The sequence below is a fragment of the Amphibalanus amphitrite genome, unplaced genomic scaffold (assembly GCF_019059575.1).
Source record: "Amphibalanus amphitrite isolate SeventyFive unplaced genomic scaffold, NRLGWU_Aamphi_draft 000327F_arrow, whole genome shotgun sequence".
In the NCBI taxonomy this organism is placed as follows: domain Eukaryota; kingdom Metazoa; phylum Arthropoda; class Thecostraca; order Balanomorpha; family Balanidae; genus Amphibalanus; species Amphibalanus amphitrite.
Window position 1 is genome coordinate 234,900 of NW_024881822.1, and position 23,453 is coordinate 258,352.

General features: G+C 53.5%; 1 protein-coding gene across 2 annotated transcripts in view; it reads right to left on the reverse strand.

Annotated features, from left to right (window-relative positions):
* Window positions 1-160: 160 nt before the first annotated feature.
* The window catches only part of LOC122388579, an 84,700-nt gene continuing 61,407 nt past the window's right edge, over window positions 161-23,453 (reverse strand). For both annotated transcript variants that reach the window (XM_043379766.1, XM_043379767.1), the window contains exons 3-19: window positions 22,914-23,108; window positions 20,302-20,395; window positions 13,606-13,803; window positions 12,770-12,994; window positions 12,045-12,180; window positions 10,214-10,376; window positions 7,370-7,606; window positions 6,986-7,159; window positions 5,609-6,208; window positions 4,981-5,362; window positions 4,636-4,778; window positions 4,149-4,287; window positions 3,769-3,925; window positions 3,127-3,371; window positions 1,720-2,778; window positions 1,320-1,435; window positions 161-974 (exon numbers count right to left, since the gene is read on the reverse strand). In XM_043379766.1, the coding sequence (XP_043235701.1) occupies window positions 873-974; window positions 1,320-1,435; window positions 1,720-2,778; window positions 3,127-3,371; window positions 3,769-3,925; window positions 4,149-4,287; window positions 4,636-4,778; window positions 4,981-5,362; window positions 5,609-6,208; window positions 6,986-7,159; window positions 7,370-7,606; window positions 10,214-10,376; window positions 12,045-12,180; window positions 12,770-12,994; window positions 13,606-13,803; window positions 20,302-20,395; window positions 22,914-23,108 (4,365 nt within the window). In that variant the 3' untranslated portion in view covers window positions 161-872. The remainder of the gene's footprint in view (window positions 975-1,319; window positions 1,436-1,719; window positions 2,779-3,126; window positions 3,372-3,768; window positions 3,926-4,148; window positions 4,288-4,635; window positions 4,779-4,980; window positions 5,363-5,608; window positions 6,209-6,985; window positions 7,160-7,369; window positions 7,607-10,213; window positions 10,377-12,044; window positions 12,181-12,769; window positions 12,995-13,605; window positions 13,804-20,301; window positions 20,396-22,913; window positions 23,109-23,453) is intronic.

Sequence of the window (23,453 nt, forward strand, 5' to 3'; positions counted from 1 at the left end):
TTAAAGATCACAAACGATATCCATCATCCATCCGGCATATACCTCTAGTCGGAAACCCACCCAAGTCATCATTTAAACGCGCTTCGGTGTCCTTTTGCTGATCGCGTGCTACGCTTCACATTCCCTCTCCTCTAACTCGTAACCTCGCCAAACATCTGTGTAACGGGTAATAAGCATTGTTTATTCGATCCAGATTATGTACAAAATAGAAAATTATAAATACTACATCGGCACGTTCGCACTGCACAAATATCGCCAAGCCTCTCGGTCGCCCTACCGACCGACCCATCAGAATACACCAGCCTCGAACTCAGCAACTAAACGGAACGAATGGAACTGCGCGCGCGACTGGAGGGGGCACGGGGTCCGCCGCTGCGGCGGGCACCCTGGGGGTGTCTGTGACACCCTCGGTGACTACTGTATAACGAGATCACTGCCAGAGTTCAACGCTGTACACATGGGCGCGGCCACCGCGCGGCAATGGTACAGCTATCACGTCCGCTTCACAGAGTCGCCGGCCGGCGCGCGACGACAGAGACTCGTTCTGGGCTGAGCCAGTGAATCACTTAGTCACTAAATGAGTGTGAGTCATTCAGTCAATGAGCCGGTAAAACTCACAGCGGCTTAGTCATTGAGACTGAACCAGCCGCTGAGTCAGTGCGCTGCTCAGTCACTAAGTTGTGTCAGTCACCTGATTCACTGACTCACAGCAAGTCGTACGGCTGCTCAGTCATTGAGTCGTGAGTCACTGAGTCTACGAGTCGTACATAAGTCACTGAGTCGCTCCTCGTCCCTCACGGCCCTCCGACACCCTCGCGGCCATCTGTCGCGGTCGGGCGGCCCACAGTGGGATTACTGAGACTCTGCGAGCATCACACTGGAGGGCCCCGAGGCGGCAGTTTGCTCGATTTGCGGTGCCAGAGTCGCGAGAACACTGGAATACCACCGGAGGCCCACGTCTTCTTGGCAGCCGCCTGATGGTGGAAGAGAGGAGTCAGGTTAGGACATCGTAAACGCACTGGCAGTAGTAGACGTACGACGCAGACGAATTGTGTAAACATGATATCTAGAGTTTACCTTTTTACCATAATTCGGTCTTATGTATTCATAAGACATTGCAGCATTGAGCTGTCTCGTTATATACGTTTAATTCGAGTAGCTCGTCAGCCGGTTTAGCTAGAACAGATAGACATCCTCTGAATTAACTAACATGTTACCTAACAATATTGAATGCGCAAATTCATATCATCTGATATTGCGTATTGCGTACAACGAATTGTGCCCCTCCTATCCCACTGCAGATGTGACACTATCCCTACCTTTGCGGTGATTTCTGCCCGGAGGCTATCACTGGGGTCACCGACCCTGGCCAGACGGCCCTGCGGGTGACGGCTCTCGGAATCCCGACGGGAACTGGCCTTGTGCGCCGGCGAGCCTGCAAACAAACATAATTGACAGGTCAGAACAGCAGTAAGACGAGTTAGCATGGAGTCAATATAGACCGCTACAAAGGTTATCTATGATTGTGATCTATGAACTTGTTGGCTGTAATTGAACAAACATATTCTGTGAAATTATATAGTAAATCGTTCGAGCAAAACACATCAGTCCATACAGAGCAAAACCTTTGTGAATCGGGTTGTGATCTTGTGAAATGTGTCACTAACATTACACAATCGTATTTTATGAACAGTCCCAAAATCCAGCAGCCACACTGACCTGCCTGCACCTGGCCGTTTTTCCTGTTGAGCCGCGGCTCCTCCTCCGACTCCTGACTGGACTCGAGACTCGAACACTCGCTGGGTGGCAGCGCGCTCTCGTAGCCGGCGCTCTCCGCCGCCTTCCGCTTCTTCTGCGACTTCCTCAGGCCGATGCCGGAGTCGTTGCCGCTGTCGTAGCCACTGGAGACGTTCGGCAGGAAGGCCGGCAGCGTGGTGTCACAGCTGAAGTTGTACGCACCGCGCTGCTGCCAGTCGGCGGCTTTCTCGTCCGTTCGCCGCGCTGTACGGTCCGGTTTACCGGAGATCAGCGAGGGCACGCGGTCGGACCGGCCTCGCGCCGCCTCGGTCCCTGATGAAACCGACTCACTGTGCGGCTTCCGATCACGCTCTTTGGTCTTCTTGCGGTCTTCGGCGGCCTTCTTGTCGGTCTTCTTGTCCTTCTTGAGACCGCGCTCTGGGTAGCGTGGCGAGCAGATGGAGCCACACACCTCAGCGCTCACATATCGACCTTTGGCCAGTTTGGAGGGACTGCGCGAGGCGCTGCGGCCGCGGCCAAACAGACGCCCCAGTCGACTGCCCTTGGGTTTGACCATCGCCGGCTGCTCGGCCGCCGCGCTGGCCCGCCGCTCCTCAGCTCCTCCCGTCTGAGGAGCGAGGGGCGGCTCCGCCGAGCCCCTCTCACTGCTCCGCTCCGGGAGGGGGTCCGGCACGGTCCTCGGCGGCGCCCTACCGCCACCACCCGCCTCCTCATCCGACCCAGAGGCTCCGTTCCCCGGCAGTCGCTCGTCGAGCCGGTCGGGCGCCGGCGGCGGCGGCTGCAGCGGAGAGGTGCCGGTCGCGGGGGCCGGCGCCGGTGGAGGGGGCTCGTCATCCAGCACCAGGCTGTCGTGTTTGGAGAGGTTCGGGTTGGACGCTCCGTCCGGGTGACGCAGCGAAGATAGGTTGGAGAAGGTCGGCAGGTAGGGCGTAATGTCGCTCTGGATCTCGAAGTCGTCACCGATCTGGTCGAGCTCCTCGTTCTGCTTCTGTCGACAGCTATCACAGATGTACTCTTCACCTGGAGGTGAAAGAGAGAATATACAGTCAGTGAAGGACGAAAGGGTACAAGAAAATGCTAAATCTGACGGCTTCATCCTCTCATTCCAAAGCGAATAAAGTGTGATAGGCCAAGTTACTGACAGAGATTAATGCTCAATAGATCAGATACGATAGAAACATGATTTTAGCTCATCTCCGCTGTCTGTCGTCTGGAACGTATCTTCATCTCCATTTAAATCTTACACATCGGATTTGACATCATATCTGATACCTATCTCCATCACATGCTCAGGTATGACCCGTGCGGCACTTGTGTCCAGCCCAGCGCCCACCCATCGGCAGTCATCATCATGATCATCATCCTCACCTTCGCTCTCCAGGTCAGGCAGCAGCGCCAGCCAGTCCTTGATGCTCTTCACATAGTTGCCGTGCCTCAGGGAGTCGGTCTTTTTGAGCGTCTTGCAGTGGAGGCAGGCCACGGGCCGGACAGGCTCACTACACACGCTGTTTGTCTCACTGCGGTCTCCGCCAAACAGCTCGGTGATGAGCGGGGTGCTCTGAGGCGGCGGCAGCGGCGGCTGTGACGCCAGGCCTCGGTAGAAGTCGTGCAGCCTGAAAAAAAGAGAGGTGTCAGACAAGGACGACACAACAGTGAGTAGTCAGACCGTACTGGCTAGACGAGTTAGTGAATGGGTGAATGAATGAATGAATGAATGAATGAATGAATGAATGAATGAATGAATGAATGAATGAACAAACGAATGAATGAATGAATGAATGAATGAATGAATGAATGAATGAATGAACGAATGAATGAATGTATGAATGAATCAATGAATGCATGAATGCATGAATGAATGAATGTGGCTTCAATGAATTGTGGTAAATACAAAAAAAAATATTTCCCAACATGCACAAAGTCTATAGTTTATACAATTTAAACATTTCAGACAAGGTTTTCTGTTTCCCTAATCCTAATCTCTGAAATACCTTACCCTGCCGCTCCTACCTGCTGATTTTCTCCAAGCGATGGTTGGTCAGGCTGAGGTCGTCACAGAGCCGGTCGTAGTCGGGAATCTCCAGCATGTTGAGCGGGTTGGTGCCGCACGAGCCGGGCACGTCGTACAGAGGGTCGCAGTCGGAGCCGCCGCGCAGGGTGTATGTTTCTGGAGGGGGAGAGAAAGGTTAATGGAGAGGGGCGTAGTACACCGACAACTTTATAGTAAACCGATCCTTACGATTGACATCACGGTAGATGCCATTAGCGAGAGAGAAATGGGAAGTGAGAAGACGAATACGATGAGAAAATATCAACGTAACTTAGATGGCAATACCCCTCAGAGCACGCCGAGTCAAATCGGTCCGGGTTAGGCTCAGGTGGCCACCTACCGGAGAAGCTCGATGCAGAGGTGAGGTTCTCCTCGCTGAGGGCGCGCAGTGGGTGACCGCTCTCGTCCAGCTCCGGGGGTGTCAGCAGCGGCGGCCGCGGCGGCAGACCCAAACAGCGCGCAATGTCCTCCTCAGTTACCTGGGGGAGAAACAGCAAGGCAAGGGTGAGACGCCGTACACTGAGCAAGCCTTAACCGGACACGAAGGTAATATGAGACGATAGACGGTAACACGAGGCACTGATGAGCGAAACATAGCCAGGCAAATGTAAACGACAAAATTCAGTAACGCTTCCTTCGCTCCTCTGAACCATGAGAACAAAGAAGAGAACAAAATCTCAAAGTCGAGAGACCCACATACCATAAAAAGAGCCGGAGGCTCGCCACTCAAATGAGCGACAGGTATCGTCTGAATGAGCCCCAATAGTAAGTCAGAACATGAGAAAATAAAGCACTCCTCGCCCTGAGAAACAAAACACGCGCCTCACCTGCACACACGAGTCGGCCATGGGCACCGGCTCGTCGCGCTCCTCCACCTCAATGATTTCGCCGCGGGCGACATCCGAGCTGGAGGAGCTGGAGGGCTGTTTGTCCGGCTCGGAGCACTCCTCCGACATACTGTCCGCCTCGTCTGGAGGTGGAGGAAGCTGGTGTCAGGCTGGGGGGCCGGCGGGGGAGTGAGAGGGCTTGGAAAGGTCAATCAGGGCCCGGACATGCCGATAACCGAGGTCTAAAAGCCGAACAAATGTATACAATCTTAAAAAAACGGCATTGAAATGACGGGCTAGTTCTCACCAAGAGTAAGTCTCGTCTTTACGCTATCGACAACTCACCCGTGTTCTGAGCGGCATCGGCCACCACCCTAGTATCATGTGCCACCGTGAGTGCGGAGGTCCTGCCGCCGACCGGTGCGACGCTCCTGTCATCTGACGGGCCGGCGTTGCTGCCGTCAGGCGGCGAGTCGTCCCTAGCGGAGGCGGCCGGCCGGGCGGCCTGGCCCTCCTGACAGAGCACGTCTACCAGGTGCTCGCACTGGGCGCAGATCTCATCCAGGGTCGGGGTGCTTTCCTCTGCTGGCTCAGCGGGCCGCCGAGGGACCTCGGCCGCCGGCCGTGGGGTCGCGATGGGAGCAGGGGCCGCCTTCTCCGCTACTGCCACCGGTACTGCGGCAGCGACAGGAGGGGAAGACTCCTTCTCCGCAGACGAGCGGGACTTCTGGAATTCAAGAGAAGATGGGCGTGATTTGGAGAATACGGACGGCCACAGTAAGCATCACTGACTTTCAGGGAAATAGCCACGACGCTAGGATGGGCAAAAATATATTTTAAAGTCAGCATTTTCATTTGCCAGTCTGGTCCGACTTTCATATGTTGCCGTGTCGTATTAAAAACTGACAAACAAGCTTAATTCTAAGCCCGTTTCTCCATCCGACTCCGTCCTTCGTCGCCCCTCTTTCCTCACCTGTCTGGGCAGAGTGCTGGAGGCGCCCATCTCTGGCGATACCCGTCTCGCGGCCGCCGCGCGCGGGTGCCGCTCCGGCAGGGGACTGCTTTCCTCTCCCGAGTCCTGGGTCTTGAACTGCGTCATAATCTTGGCCTCCACCGGCTCGTCATCCTGTGTTTTAAACTGAGTCATCTCCCTATACTGGCCGGCGGCTCGGTGAGCCGCCTCCTCCGACTTTGTGCGTTTCTTGGTGGTGACCGCTTCTATCTGGTGCTCCACCCAGCGGGTAATCATCGACTTCTTGTGGTCGTCCATGAAGCCGTACCCCTGCGCGGCGGGCGCCGGCCGACCGCCCTGTCGCGCCGTCTTGGGGATGGCTCCCACCGCCGCCCCGGCTGCCGCTCCGGCGCTGGGCATGACAGCGGGAGGCGGGCGGGACTCCCCAGAGGGTCCGTCAATCCACGTCTCCTGACGAGTTTTGATCTTGTGCGCCTCGGCGATCCGGGAGCGGGAGAAGCGCGGCCCGTCCACCCACTGCTCCTGTCCGCCGGAGGAGGGCGTCGTCTTCTCCCCGGCCGCACCGCCCGCGTGGCGTGGGTCGTGGCCCTTCCGCTTGATCTGGCAAGGAGATAAAACATGGGTAAAATCATCGCATAAAAGACTTAGTTTATGAGAATAGTAACTACATATATGTCAGTAAGAACGGCTAGACAATATATTGCAACAGCAAATAGGAACGAGATAGTTGCCTGACTCCTGATATGTAGTACGTCTCATGAAAACAGTCATGAACATATCCTCTCTCGATGTCATGAAGGCGTGACCCGTGCCATGCCCGCAGCGCATGTATTATTCAGTGAGGCTGGCAGAGCCAATTGGATTCCGCCTAAGAACCGACTTCATTCCCGGTCGTCTGAGAGGTCCCGTGGCCCCATCGGACCCGCGCCCTGACCCGGTGACCCGGCCGTCAGCAGCGGACACCATCGGTCTCAATAATGTCAGCGGCTGTCCGCTCGACCGTCACAGGGGACCTCAGTACCGGATACTCACTAACGCAGACAATGAGACGCAATGTCCCCGGGCACACGGCCTAATAGCTGACGCGCAATTGAAACCGGACCGGGATAGACGCTAAATTAAGTGATCCCTATTGCTATGCCTCGATATCATCAAAGAGTGAACCTTTGAATTATAATGTGAAACCATGAGAACATTAGTATAGTATTACATAAAACTTTTTTTTCATGGGATCATGGTCATCGAATTTCGTTTTACAAGTTGTGATTTACTCATGTACCTATTACAAAACAAAGATTTGCTGGTATTCACAATACGAATGGCCCTGTTGACGGAATGCACCACCGCTCTTGCAATGCCATATCCCAGTTCTCCCACCTGCGGACTCTTGGAGACGGCGCCGGTGAGTTTCTCGGCTGCCCTGTGCTGAGGTGAGAAGGGCGCCGCCGCTGCAGCTACCGGAGGTCGGTGTGTGGGGGTCGAGGAGGCACTGTGCGTGGTCCTGGCCGGACTTCGACACTTGGTGCCCTCCGCACTGGAGCCCTTCAACGCCTGGGGGAGAGGCACGGGTAATAGGAAGGTCAGATGGGTCTTGAGTACGAGTAGGTACCGAAATATGCATGATACTGAGGAGATATAAACTTTCCAAGAAGGGTAAAACTTAATCTGCATAAAACACAGGGACGATTTTAATTTTTATTTTATTTTATTTATCCATGGTTCTTTATTATGTAGATCATCCTATTCAACAAGCACGCCTACCTTCCCCATGGCAGCGCGGTTGTCGCTGGTCAGACTGGGAATGTATACGGGAGGGTGCTCGCCGTCGGTACACTCGTCGGCGCCGGGTCCCATGTAGATGACGGTGTCGGCAGACTGCTCCGAGCTGGACGGGTCCACATCGGACGAGGAGCGGCCCGAGGATTCCTCTCCGGAGCTGCGCAGACGGCCCGGACGGTTCTCCTCAGCGGAACCTCCGGATCCGGAGGAGCCGTGCGGCTGTGGAGTTAGAGGGGCGGGTTAGAGGTTGAGTAGTGAGTACTGGTTAGGGAATAGGGTAAACAGATACCAGAATAATCAGACCAGACTGGGCAGACTTATCAATAAACTAATAGATAAATAGAGCGGATACACGGTCATAGGGAAGGGCAGAAATCGGGCCAGAGGTCTAGTTATATGAATGAGTCGGAACTTAGATGGATGCTTGTCCAATGTCTATATGTCCATTTGGGAAACGATCTTATCTAATATCGGCTCAACAACTGGCACCCATACGTCACAGAACTGTCGAAGGTAAAGACCACATTGAATTCTAAGCGTAAAATGATTGTCGAATTTTCAATCCAGTGAATAGCTCTCCTGACCGCATAATGATTTCTAGAAATATGCAATAGACGGCAATGAAAAGAGCGGGGCATTAAGCATGCCAGGGACGCGCCTGGCAAGGTTAATTCAATGTCAATGAAGTCGAACTTCGCTGGAGAGCTCAATAGATCGTAAATCAATCAAACTATTTGGGTTACTTGTGACAGTTTCATGAAGGTCACCGTCGGAAACGGGCGTATCAGCCGGTCTGTCAAGGGGACTGGGCCTGAAGTTAGGTGATTTGCTGCTCAAATATTTACGGGGTGACTGTTGGAGACAGATCAATTGTCTCGAGTGACCGGCGACGAAATGCGTCCATTCCTTGTTTACGAGGGTCACGTCAGATGCAGTTTAATATATTGGCTACAAAACCGAGCTATATACTAGCAACGCTATTCATTTCACATCATTTCAAATTTACGATCACCTACACGCCAAAATCATGTTAAAATACGATCGAGGCACCTGCATATAACCCGCGCTACTGCGAAACATATCAAAAGGCCCGGACCTCTCGTTCATTAGACTACGATTGAACGATGAACGTGCAACTGACATTTCCGCTCGCTGCATTTACTTCAGTAGAACGGTCAGAGATGTCAGGGATGGTTCGCGACATGTCAGGCCCGAGAGGAAGTCTAATAGAGTCCGCTAATTTCACCGTTACCGTCCCGCAGTCTTGGAGAGAGCAGTGGACATTACATTTCATGGGACGGCGACTTCCATAATAGCCCCTGGTTGACACTGAGAATTTGCATACTCGCGTCCCAGAGCAATACGAAGCCCGCACTCCACGCCGGTTTAATTAGACCTTGCAGAATATGTTAAAATAAAAGAAACCGGGACTTAAATAGATGCCATGCATGCTTGCCGAAAACATATTCTCATAAAGACTGAGGATTGTTTAGATCTAAATATACCTAGATGGTGTGTGAGTCGTGACAGTCAGAATGTCGTAGAGCTTTGACGAGAATCGAAATATTTTCAACATTTTCGCCCATGATAAACTGACACTAATATGCAACACCCACGGGCTGGAAAGTGCCGGATGTAACACGAGAAAAAACGATCAGCCTAACGCATCGTGACAACAGGCGAATTCGATATCGGCCGGCCCAGGCGGCTGCCGTCGCGCTTTATGAGTGTGGACGTTCGAGCATCGACCGAAGCGATTCCATTTGGCGCCGGCCGCCGGCACACCGGCCTTAGCATATGGAAGGCTCCACGAAATCGTTCCCGAAAGCCATTTCGATCCATTCGCCGTCAAACCAAAGAGATAAAACCAAAAATATATGGAAATCTAGCGGTAACGACCCGGTGGGGAGCCCCACACAAAGGCTCCGATTGACAACGGCGCACTCACAATCGCTAGGGTAATGTATCAACATCGAACCCGGACACACGGCGCCCGATTCGGGGGAGCAAAGCCCCACATTTACCCCAAAATCCCACAAATCCCCTTCAATCCCTCCTTAACCACACTATTCCCGTGGGTGCGGCCCGGAGCACAGAAAAACTACACTGGAAGCGATCCCTGTCCGGTAGGCGGCATTCCTTCCACAGAAAAACACATCCATCTTAATGTTAAGGCGCTGTTTCGAGGAACGGTCAGGTTAGTTGTCATCCACGACAGGTATTGATGTTCAGACTAATGCCCTGAAACTCGACTCCTGCAACGTTTAAACACCGTAAAGTCGTTAATCCCCCCGCATTCCTACCAGCAATCTCCCCTCAGAACAAATATAAAAAGACTGTAAACTGACGATAAGCCACTACTCCCTCACCTATCCGTGCTTCTATCCTCAGGATACTGAAATCCTTCTCCTCCCAACCGCAACCCCCCTCCGGGCTGGACAGGCAACTTTATCCCATGCGGGCTGCTCCCTTGGAGCGGCACCGCTGCTCCTGAGGGAGCGCACCCCGTAGCCGGGTGCAGTGAGTGCCTTGGGGCTGGGTGGCCTGTCCTCTAGACGGGCTCAGCCCCGGCGACTCACTAGGGTGCCTGCCCAGACCAATGTCTCCCCCTAATTCCTATCATCCTTCCGGCTCTGCAATGGTCTTGTCGACCGAAAGGGCCTAACCCAACAAAACAAACACTACTCCCTTTCATTCCCTAGACCAGCTATCCTTTCGTTAAACCTGGCTCCACCCTATGCCGTGCCCTGGAATAGCCCCTGATGCTGACTCTTCCCCACCCTCTGCAATGACCTGGCGCCGCCTCTGCGCTGACCCACCACTGACCTTGATCCGGCGCCGTCTCATCCTGTGAATCCGACTGGCCAGCTGGACGGTGGTGAGCGTCTCCGCGTACAGCGCCGCGTCTGTGCTAACGTGCGCCACAATTGTCGTCTGACAGGTCAGCGAGCCCATGGCCTCCCTGAACAGGTGGACCAGCTTGCTGTCCCTGAGGAGAAATGGGAGGAGCGTCAGATGGAAGAAGAACATCGAAGGGGGAGCGTCATCAAGCTAGGCGGCGTGCGACAGAGCTGCTGAATAATAAATGGCATTCGTGAATCATGACGTCACATGATAATGAGGTATCTAATGTTTGACATCAACATTATAAACGTGCATCAAGACATGTATATCGGCTAATGTTATAGAACTCAGGTCAACCCTCGATACGAACACTGCACGATATGAAATACATGGGCTGTTCATGTCCAGAACACGGTCACGTCTCGCGGGAGGCGCTACTGACAATTCCCAGTCGATCGGACCGAACAGCAGACGTCATGCGCAGCAATAAATACAGCGGCGTCTCGGTCGGGATGTTTACCAGTTAGGTCTGCTCTGCATCACCGACACACAATCGAGCCGAGCCGGTTAGTTATCTCTCCAAACGCAGTTGGGGTTAGCGGGGTCAGTGCACCGTCTCTATCCACCACGCATACCGAACACTTCCTCAGGGAGTTTCGCTGACTCGGACTTCCGTAACGCAGTTCAACGATAACCGTCCGGCCCGTCGGACCTCCACTGTCCGGTCATCATTCTGCCCGATTTGGCTCTGAATTCAGAGTCCCACCAGACCCCAACCAGACCTCTACCTCCCCCCCCCCCCCCCCAGCAGACCCCCAGACCCGGTTGACTGACCAGCCGGACTCTGCCGGACCAGCTCAGGTCCACGCTGACCGCACACAAATCATTTCTGTCCCCGTTCGGGCGTCATTTACGCGTCTCAGCGGTATAACGGCCCAGTCGACATTCCGTTGGTCATCCATCCATCCTCGGCCCTCTCAGACTCTTGGTTAGTCTCCACTTCTCCTATCTCCGCTAGATCGCTTACCATCATCAGGCCTCTGGTTCAACCTCTCCACTCTTGGTGACCATCCTACGTTATAGGCTCACAGTTTTCCAGCTATGTGGACTAACGGCACTCCATTTTTGGACCGTCGTATCCGGTCGCCGGACCGCCGTTTCCTACCGTCGACGGACGTCATTATCGACACGGGCGGTCCCCGGGGGGCTGATGACGTCACAAGACCAAGAGCGGACCCGGTGAGAGATCGACCCCATACGCGACGCATTAGCGCCGGAATAGAGTTTGAGACGAGCGCGCAGAGTCATGAGAACGGCGGCCGAATGGGCCATCAGGCGGCGGAAGGCGGCCCGGCGGCCAGAGGCCAGTAATTCGGTCAGGAAGGGCCGACTCCCGTGTAGATTATCGTCGCTGATTAGATGTCCCCAGTCGGTGTAACTCAGCGTCTGTAGGTGCAAATTGCGCAGAGCTGGGCTCGGAAGGAGTGAATTCGGTCCGTGGTGTGCGATAGGTGTGCTGAGGAGGTGTTATATAAACATAACGTCAGAGCGAGGCAAGGCAAGTCAATCGGCAAAGCGACACCGAAATAACCACTGGATCCACTCATCCATGTGCATGCTGCTCTCCGTAGGGGTTTCTAATAGTAGATGAGTAGATGAGGTACTAAAGGCATGTAGATGCCTTTGGAGCATTTCTATAGTAGATGAGGTACTAAAGGCATGTTCAGTGTTCACTGTTCACCACAAGCATGGAATGAGGAAGTTGTGAGGCTCAATTCTCACTTCCACAAGTGTTTGTCTGAAGTTCTCTCACCTGCACGGAAGGTGTTTGTGCGCGTTGAAGATGGAGACGATGACATTTCCGACGGCGGAGAGCGTCAGACCTGACACCTTGGTCTTCTCGAAGCTGCCCAGGTCAAACAGGTGCAGTCGGCTGCGTCCTCCCGTCACTGCGGCACACCGATGTGTCAGAAGTGATCATTCACGAAAGCAGCAGGTGTCTAACGTCAGTTCAGAGATGCTAGTGAGCTCTGACGTGCCCGGTGGCACAGCGCCTCACTGGACGGGATGGCGCGATCAGTTCTGACCACACGTCAGGCAGGTGGTGATCCACGCATCCTCAACATAGCATCTCATCATGGACGTGTCAGGATCTACCGTTCATGAGGAAGGAAGGGGGTGTCAGTGGTCAGCAGAGCGATCGCGGGTGAACGCGGTCTACCAGCTGAACAAACACATACTGACGGGAGGAGACGGGCAACCGGAGGGATACGCCGACACTTCACTTACCGCCGTACGAACTGAGTCCAACTGACAGTGAAAATAAACACTGAATAACCAGATTGATAGTGACAGATTTACCGGCCAGTCGAGTTCGACTAACACAAAGTCAACATTCGCTCCTGCTTGCCCCAACCGCATACATTCCGTGGTGACCGCTAAAATGCTTTCCATATTATTGAACTATTCATTGGAAGTTTGTTCCAGATTCAGCCCCTCAATCAGTCATTTCAACGAATACTTTCCTACTGCCCTCACCTCCACTGCTTTTATCCGACTTGACGCTGTACTGGAACACATGCAGTGTGTACAGCAGGTGCGAGCTGCGGCCCCCGTCCTCTCCGGCGGCTCGGGCGGCCGCGGCGGTATCCAGGAACAGAGCGGCCTTCTCAGCGGTCTCTGCTCGGATCTCAGACTGGTTCTGTAGCTGACTGCCCAGGACCGGGTCCTCGCGCAGGTACACACCCGGCGACTGGTCAGCGTCTGTAACGAGAGTAAAACGTGCAGGTTGTGAGTGACCGCGACCAATAAACCTCACTATATGTAACAACACACAAGAACACAAACAATTTTAATGTTGCATATTGTTGGATCAGCCTGGTGTTTTTACATTACACCTTCCACGAAATATAGCTATGGATAAATCACAATTCAAGACCACGACATAAAAATCATTCACCGAAATCAGCATAGAACATCACATCTCTCATCCGCAAATCTGCAAGCCATAAACGACTCTTCACATGAAATATTCTGACCATCCCAAATGGGCCACATAAATCGTCCCTTCCACAAGACCTGTTTATCAAGCTAGCATGGCCAACGTAAGTCACCGTATGTGAGGAAGATGCTAATAAGATTACTTCACCATAAAACAATGCAGGGTGGCCTACAATAGGGAATGCCTACATTAGCGCAATCTATCATTGCTTACCAAATACCAAACAATACACGGAATAAGCTGTTCGTTTTCAGTCAGGTGTCAACGTGACCTAACACGTTCCTTCCACACACCTACCATTCCTCTATTAGTAAAGTAATCTTGACATTCCTCCAGCTTCAGCCTTCTCTCTTTTTCTCCCCTCTATCCTCACCTTTGGCGTGGTCTTTGAGCAGGTCTCGCAGGTTCTCGGCGGCTCCTGCGATCTGCACGGCTGAGACGCGCACGGAGAACCGTGCGCCGCTCTTCTGCTTCTGTTCGCCGATGCCGCGGTACAGCCAGGAGATGGCGGTGGGAATCACTCCCAGCTGGTCGCCCGAGCCGCTGCCGCCCAGCATTGTGGTCGTCTTGCCTGAAAACACGTTAATTGATTCGTGAGGTTGACGTCAGGTTAGGTGTATTGAGTGTATTGAGGTTAGTGACAGTATATTGACCACTTTCAAAAGCAAAACAACTAGTTGATGTAGATAAAAGGGTTTAGGAAATGTTTCAAAATCGCCCGATGTTGGTCAAATGAAACGATCGAATAGCTAGTTTGATGACAGCATTGCAGAAAACCAGTAATTGCTATGGCTCACGGAAATTATTCCGTCCCGTTCATTTATCAAACCCAAACATGGCACGCAATAACTCGAAACGGCGGAGTACGCCACTCGGCGCACCTTCCGTCTCTGCCAATCCGTTTTGTCACGCAATGTTTCCTTGATGTAACAACATCGGAATTCTCCGTTTAGCCTGAGTCCTCAGACAGCTTTAAGCGTGTAAGCACGACACTTATCGCTGCTGCCGAACCACCTTGGGACCAGAACGCGCCGAAAATGCCGCATAGGGAGCCGTGTGCGTCGCTATCGCCTGGCACCTGGCGCGCCGAGATGACTTACTGGTGCGCCGAGTCACGCCACGCGACAAACGAGCTCATTATTCGGCGCGGAAGTGGCGTGGAGTGGCGCAGCGCGGCCATCCCGGAGCGGTCGATCGTTCAGTCCATCTCAGACCAGCGCGCTAATGTCGGGATGTGACGTCTCGTCAAAACACCTCACCAGCATCAGGTGGCTACAGACTGACGTCTCAAACCTAACCGCAGGTGTCAGATCGAGGGTGTCTGCCGGTCTGCTCTGACCGGCTGTGACCTGGCCCGTCAGATCTCGGCATGGCTACGCGCTCGCGTGAAACACGCACCTCCCGTAGCCCAACTGAGCAAAGATCAGACAGACAACACGCACCGCTCAGGCCGGCGGGAACGTGGCACGCAGGTCAGGGGTCACCTAGGCCGAGGACCTCGATCATCGCCGAGTGAACGCAGAGGTCACAGTCCCTTTGGGCGTCAGGCGCCGCGTACTTGCAGACCAATAGAAGCCGATTTAATCGTCACACTCACGCTGCGCAATATAAAAGCCCTCAGGGATCAAGGCAATGGCTCATGCATTAGCTGGTGGCGACTGAAGTGTCCGTCACAAGAGACGGTCCCGCAGTTAGCGAGACGATCAAACGCCGATGGTACCGGTGGGAGCACCCTGTCACAGGCCGCGAAAGGCCCTTCAAACGCAGTTTTGCAGTAAAACACTGAAAACTTTTTTACCATTTCCTGAAGGGTAAACCCGCCATAGCATGGTAGCTTGACACACAGACGTTTTTTACCACCTTCCAGATGGTAAATTTTACTCTTTCATGAAGAGTAAACTCGCCAGGGAGGGGTAACATGACACACAGACGTTTTTTACCATCTTCTGAATGGTAAACTCTTTTGATTTACTCTTGTCTAGAGTGTAACATTTTTTGGGTTACACTCTTTGAAAGGGTAAATCTTAAACGGGACCCTTTTCTAGGGAGTAACGCATCATCTACTCTGTGCTTTACCCTCCTACAGAGAGTATTATCTTCTGGCCTACCCCTTGTCACATGGTAATGTTTACTCTTTCCTTAAGTGTAAACCCCCCAGAGGATGGTAACAGACTCACAGACGCTTGCTTCAGAAGCTTCACGAAGCTTCTGTTAACCGGAGCTCACCAACTAAAAAAACATGCTTCAAGAGCAACAATGTATATTTGGCTTCCGTACAAACAATACGAGGGGCACACCAGCCATGAACATTGTGAGACTCTTCACTTATGCATACGAATTTATACGAAGCGTTCAGCAATGCACAAGCGGTAAATAAACACCACGATACAACTTGAATGCACTTTGAATGTGAATACAAGACATTCAGCGCCCTCATATTGGATAAGGCACAGCGCACAATATTTGAAGAGAGCGACGGCGTTCCTGGGTGGTCGCCCGTCTGCGTGAGATAATGAGACTGGATCACTACAGTGCAAGGCTTTTTCGAAGTCACCAACAAAATGCATAAGCTTGTAGCATCACAACAAAATTAATGTACGTACTCACAACCTAGGCCACGTGGCCGTGCACGGGGTCCTGTTAACCAGGTCAAACTAGCACCACTCAACGGCATGCAATGCTCTAGCACATCGGTACTTACAATAAAATGTCCGCAGAGGCTCTATAGGCGATGAACAACACGCAAGCACAATCACCAACGGCCACGCCGCGCGGCACCGACACTGCTCACATCCGCTCTCGGAGACCAACGGCCGAAAACTGACAGATGCGCGCGGCCTTCAAACCGCAAACGGCCGATCTCGTTTCTGATTGGCTGAGTGATTCCATTTCAAATATCATCTTCACGAGGGTAAACAAGATCCACGCATGAAACGACTATCTGTACACGAGTCACGATACCCAGATGAAAAGAGTTTTCGTGATGTTCTGGATCGCGAGAGTAATATTGATATTTACATGGTAATAATACTCTTCGCTGGCGAATAAGCTCATATAAACCACGTACCGTTACTATGCACATAATGGTAGCAAAGAGTTACCCTTTCAATATACTCTTATCTTGCTGGTTTGATGAAAATGAACCCTCCAGGAGGTAGTAAAAAAGTTTTGAGTGAATAGAAACGCGGAGTGCCAGCACACGCCAGTCAAAAACCGAGCAAATGTCATTTTCAGCGATCGGTTACGAGATCAACCGCTGAAAGATAACACACACCTCTTTGATCACTCCCTAATTACTCAATCATCGCTCTGCAAATCAAACTCATTACCTGGGATTCCCATTCACACCAAATCCCCACCCGCATCCCACCACCGTCGGTCGTTCTCGGGCCATCTGCGGTTCCTCCGCTCCACCCGAGAGTGTGTTCGAGCTCTCTCACCAGGCGCCGCACCACTCTGTTCCCGCATAAACACCGCTACCGTGGCAGAGCGAGCAGGCGCGCTCTGCCGACTATAAACGTCTCAATGCAGCGTATTTACGACCTGCCGCCGGCCGCCGGCTATGTCGCATGGTCGCCAGCGGCGGGCCGTGTTTAGTGGCCCCCGCACACAGATAGTGGGACGAGTTATGGGCGCCACCGGCGCGCCGGGCCGCGACGAAACCACACCGCGCCGCTACCCGCGGAGCTGCGTCGAGATCGACGCTGGGTAGGGGCGAGGGAGGGGAGGGGCTGGTTGACAGGACCCTCCGCTCTGGTCTCAATTAAGGTGAGCGAGGTGCGCTAAATAGTTCACCAGCGCCGTCCGCACAGATAGCCGGCGACACTGAGAGTTACGGCTGAGACAGCACTCCCCGGCGCCGCGGCGGCCCGCCTCAGTTAGACCGCCGCAAACCAGCCGCCGCGAGAGCTATCATCTGCTATCGCACCGGGAGCGACTGGAATGGCCGGCCCTGGCGGCCCCAGGCGGCTCGCCGGCCGGCCGGAAGGCGCCGTTTTCCTTCGAGCCTGCCAGCCGACATGCCAGAGATAGTCTAAGCACCGCGCCGGCGACCGGCTATGGCGCCATAAGCATCATATTCGGGTGCTGATATGCCGCAGAGGGCGGCGGTGGGGGCCGTTTGAACGGCAATGGCGGCGCTCCGGACGTGTTCGTTTCGGAACGCTCTGACGGGTTTCCGGCAGTGTTCTGGCAGTGTTCTGCCATAGTTGGTAGTTTCCCAGTTCAGGCCAGGTGAGTGAAGAGCCAACACATCCTACAGTGGCGAGGCGGTGGTTCTGAGAGTGGCCAGCTGCTGTCTGTATATGCCGTCGGGCGCACGGGTGGTAGTTATGGGCAGCTACTGGAGTCGGCTACAGGTCATGACCCCTGGCTATGTGGACCCTACGTCATGGCGCAGGCGACAGTGGGTCAGCGTTATCGAGCGGATTATCAGGCTTCTTGTATTCGCATTCCCATCCATAGATGGCGCTAGTTGTAAACGCCTGAAGGTAGGCTGTACCGCACGACACAATATAAATGACGAATAATTCCGTGCTCCTGGACCACATCCTTCGATTGTAACTTCCACAGGAGGCAAGAAGATGAGCTCTGACTGCCTTTTCACAAGACACAACAAACGGTTCCGCTAAATTTCACCGGTAACAACCAGTTATCCAATAAGCTCCAAAGACGTAATTAGCTACTAGAGAAATACGGTCAGAGAAGGTCGGGACGGCGATTCTGGAAACCCACCCCCATCACCATCATACCGCACAGCCTTTCTGGGAACAGACCGACACCGTGCTGTGGGCAGCAAGCAGTGCGGCCTCTGAATGTTTTATCGCTAACGGAGATGGCTGAGCTGTAGCTCGGCAGCTGAGCGAGATTCTCCAGCTGCCGAGCCGACACTGTCACTACCGGGAGTGGAAGTGGGTGGAGGAGATAAAATGCGACCGACGGGAGGCGCCGGTCATGATTTGATGAGATGGTAGCGAGTAACAGGTAAGACATTAGATGGAATGCATGATGCAGCCAAATGCAGATAAAATGTCAAAGGTAAATTATGGCCTAAAATGAAAAAAGGACTTGATGATGGTCAAACTTTCTGACACTGACCATCTCTACCCTCCTTCTTTCCACTCGCTCTCTTCCTAATCTCTCTCTCTCTCTCTCTCTCTCTCTCTCTCTCTCTCTCTCTCTCTCTCCCTCTCTCTCTCTCTCTCTCTCCTCTCTCCCTCTCTCCCTCTCTCTCTCTCTCTCTCTCTCTCTCTCTCTCTCTCTCTCTCTCTCTCTCTCTCTCTCCGCTGCTCTCAGCTGCTGCAGTCCACTGGAGCCATCTCGGACGGCCCGGTACCAATAATCCGCCCTGCGGCCGTGGCGCCGTTCCGACTTCACGGCGACAGGCCGCGGCAGCCGCGAATCGACCCCGGCTGTCACCTTCGGGGCCAAGTTTATGAGCGATTAGCGGCTCGGTCGGGTCAAGAAACGCGTCCTTCTTACACCGCCTGGGCCAGTCGCTCGGCCGACACCTGCGCCGCCCCAGCGAGATTGATCAGACCAAATTTAATGGAAGGAGAACACGGCTGCCTTGGTCGGCTCGGCTAGAGCGCGGTACACCAGACGCCAGTGCGCGGTGGTCAGTCTTGCGCTTCCACCAGGTTTGCACAGCCCTTCATAGCGACACGGTGTGTAGAACTCTCTAACCGTAACACGCGGAGCCAGATGTGGTCGCAAGGTGAATAATTTGTGCGTGGAACATCTGGGGGTAAGCGTGCGTGCAGTACTGATGGTGAGCGTCTGGTGGCAAAGCAGGGGACAATCTGTAAGTCCATGTAGCCACGTGTTGCAAATTGACGTGACAATATAAGAAGAGACGTTCAGTGATGTTTGTAGGTATGTGGTGACGCTAGTGACACTTAGCGATACACGAACAGCTGCTCGATTCATACCGATCAGTATAACTATCAGGCGAGACCCTCCCGTCATGTTCGGAAAGCATTTTATACGAAAGATCTGAGGACGGCCTGAAGGTGCAGCTCGCTTTCCTAGAGCTGGTGGCTGTAGTTCGCTAAACGAAAGTTGCGGCTCCTCTGACAAGAGTCCCTGTCACAACTGCCGCAGACAGGCTCTCGCGGGCAGAAGAGACAGCGAAACTGCTCGCAAAATGACAATGAGTTCTGCTGCTGACAGGCGACATTCTTGACGCAGTTCATGTCTCAACATTTTACAACTTCCCTGCGCTTAAATTATGAGCTTTCGGGTAACGCTGGGAATCTACATAGGAACTTTATCAGTGGCTTCTTTTCCCTTACGGAGTAGTTTTGGACGTCTTTGTGCGTGGATTCGGCCGCTGCGATGTTCAAAGTCTGACAGTACCTACAGGGAATCGTGCTTCAGTCGGACTGGCGGAGGAAGAGGAGCGGGGTTCGGGTGATCGACCTCAGCTTACGGTGCTCGCAGAACCGTGAATTATTTATCCGCCTGACCCGCGCACACAAGGAGAGACGGTATACCGGAAGAGATATCGCCAGAGGAAAGTCCGAACTGAGACGAGGGCAATAAAATCGAAAGGCAGAATACGGAATATTGAGGAAATTGTGTGTGTGTGTTTTTGGGTTAGGCCCTTTCGGTCCAATGAGACCATTTCAGAGCCGGGAGGATGATAGGACATAGGCGGAGACATTGGTCTGGGCAGGCACCCTAGTGAGTCGCCGGGGCTGAGCCCGTCCAGAGGACAGGCCACCCAGCCCCAAGGCACTCACTGCACCCGGCTACGGGGTGCGCTCCCTCGGGAGCAGCGCTGCCGCTCCAAGGGAGCAGCCCGCATGAGATAAAGTTGCCTGTCCAGTCCGGAGGGGGGTTGCGGCGTGGAGGAGAAGGATTTCAGTATCCTGAGGATAGAAGCACGGAACGGTGTTTTGAGGAAAAACATTTTGCCCAGAATATACTAACACTAATGACAACGAAGTCTGTATAAAGTTTTGAGCTAGCAGTCTCATCTGACGGACGTCAGCGCCAGGTTGTGATATGCTGTAACACCGCACCAGATACACCGCCAAACAGCGGGAGATCGCGAAGTAAAACTGACCTGTTTTGGACTGTCCCAGACACAGCACGCAGCCGTCATTGCCGTTGATCACCGCATGGACCACGTCTACCAAGGCACTTGTGCAGACCTCGCTCTGAAACACAACAAAACCACAGGTCAGGGTCAGTATGAGGCGGGTGGTGTTAACAAGTTTAATGTTACAACCGCAGCGATGCCTCACGGCGAGTCTACCCACAACTCACACACCTTGGTGATGGGTCAACAGTAAGGAAATAGCCGACGCGAGAAATGGCTTACCTCAAAGTGTAACAATAAAAATATGCCAAGAGTCGTGGGTCAAGTGGGGCGGGCGAGAGAGAGAGAGAGAGAGAGAGAGAGAGAGAGAGAGAGAGAGAGAGAGAGAGAGAGAGAGAGGGAGCAGCAGTTGAACTGTAGGCGGTGTTCGTGTGGGCGGCGAAGGCAGCACTAAACCGGGTAATGTCTGGAGTTGTGCTCGTGAGCAGACCAGGAACTGGACAGAACAGCCTCAAGCAGACCGCATATTGCATTCATGATTTAGCCGAGCGCTGGTGGCGAGATCGTGACCTTCCTGACCTTCGGCCAAACGCACATTGAGCGCCGCAGCGGCGTCGGAAATGTTCACCAGGTGCGGCACCAGAAATCACCCTACACACGCCTTTGAATAGTTCTTCGGAATTTAATTCGAGAAGTTGAGATTTACGATTTTTAATTCGCCGAGATTTGATCATAACTCAAACAGCTTCACCGCTTGGGGTAAACTTGCTGAATATTTTCTCATCTTAACCGGCTACGTGGCGCGGGGAGAGCTGAACTTGAGGCCCTGTCCTCTGCATATAAGCGGTCGGCTGCGCGTCCCCACCACGTTTCGACCCGACCCCGATGCCAGTTCCGTCTGCCTACATCGTCTGAGTCTGTCGCCGCCGGTCCGCGTCGGAGGACGTCGAGCCGCGTTCGTTCGTCTCAGAGGATCCACCACGACGAACGGCGGATTATCGGCAACCGTGACTCGACTAGCAACCGGCCCAGTGGCCAACTCGATCAGACAAACTCGACTCGGCTGCCGGCAGCCAACGAGCCACACGCTTTTTTGGCGACCGCGTCTTTCAGGGCGGAGGCGGAGGCAGAGGGGAGGGGTGGATGTGACGGTGGTGCTGAATGAAAGGTAGCTTCGCTTGACTCGGAGTACTCCGTTACATTTTGTAGCCCATGTTGACAGCATCGGTGACCGCGGGGTGTATCATTAGGTCTGGCCCATGACCACGGCGACAGGCTTATTCCTCGAGAATCCTCTCCAGAGACCGACCCGGTAGGGTAAATAGACAATCGGGACCGGCTCAGCGCAATAACCCGGTAGGCACACGGGAGTAAGGATATTGATATGCAGCGAAGGGTCGTATTACCTACGGACAATTGTGACTGATCGGCCCAGTGACAAAAACAGACTAATATGTTATGAACGAATTACCGAGGATTACAGAGCATCAGCATAAACGATCGTTGATGATCAACACAAACGCAGGGCACAGCATGCCGCTAAAGGGCAACATTTTCCAGTCTATCCTGCGGCTTTGTTTCTTCAGCTGAGCCCGTGCTGGCGGTTATCGCGACTTACCAACCGCTTACCATTTTATGGCCGGCTTTGTGGACAAATGGTCGCCGGCGCTCCGATCTGATTGGAGGGATATCGCGACCTGATCGTGGCAATATGTCTGGCTGAGCGCGCCGACACAGCCACAGACGGGCCGAATGCTGTCGAGGGGACGCCGCTTCCGTATCCGCCCCCGCCTTCCCCTCCGCTGGTTCTCATCGCCTTGTGGTTGCACCTCTCTCTGAATCTCCCTCCGTTCCTCAGCTGGTTCCCATCGCCTTGCATTCTCACCTCTCCCCTGTATCTCCCACCGTCTCATCAGCTGGTTTCCGTGCCCTCCAGTCACACCTCTCTCAGCCCGCCCCGCCCGTGTTTGTGTACCCTGTCCGACGGGCCTCGTGGGCGAGCGGGCCACTGGGCAATAATTTAGCCGGCCTCTTCTGCGGCTGTTTCTGCGGGGCCGGCGGTGCAATTTGTCAGCGTTGCGCGTTTTTAATTAAGCCGCTCGCTATCCATCATTCACAGCCCGGCCGGGACGGCGGAAAAATAGTTCCTTGAAGACGTCCAGAGTCTGGTGTAAGTCCATCGGAATTTCTCATGGGGCTTTCACGTTGACGGCGGCTCAAATTCGAGCTGGATCGGGAGGCCCACGGGAGGTACGCGGGGAATTCTTGCCACCGACAAACACGGCCAGCCTCTTCGCCGGCGGCCGCTGCTGCTAAAAAGACCGGCTCCCAGCTGAGTCGCCGGCCCAGAGGTGCGGGGCAAAAACAGACGGGACGTTGGCTCGGCGAAGAGTCAGTAACGTCGAGGAGGTGCGACAGCGAGCGTCGCTAAAATCAATCCGCGGTGGTGAGACCGAAATCGATGATACAACGGATGCTGAGTGATGGAATGCATAAATTGGCCTTATAAATAGCTCAAAACGGTTATTCAATGCTATAATCCTTCAGTAAATTTGAAATAAACAATGTTACGTTAACATCTGTTTATACCTTGACATAAATGGATGAGTCTCCCTACTCATTCCAAAGAGACCTACCTGTGGGTCGTCAAAGTCGTACACGCCGTCGAACGCGAACATCTTGGGCGCGGCCACGCCGAGTCGACGTCCTTCGGGCGCAGAGTTCGCGGCGGCCGCTGCCGCTGGGTCGAACAGAGTCACCTGCTTCTTCCGCGGGTCCACGCTGAAGTGAGACGACGGCTGCGACTTCCGCACCCGCAGCAGCACGCGCACCTGAGGGACGGAGGAAGGGGTCAGTCCAAGGCAGTCATGGTGCCATGATCAAACCAGTAGGCATGATGTGGAAAAACAAAATTGTTGCTTGCACTCCCGCAAGTGCCAACCGTGCCTTTGTTGGAACATTCCCCAACTAATATCAGTAAAATAATTTAGACTTTTGTTGCACAGCCATTGTTACCGATGATGTTTTGCAATTTCCGTCAACTGTGATTTGTCAGGATTACTTGTTTTGTTCTCCGGTAAATTGTGATAAATGCCATTTCTCCGTCCAACGAAACGTTTTTAGCTGACTCTCGCTGGGGTCCTAATCACACTTCTCGCTATTCTTGAACGTTCCCC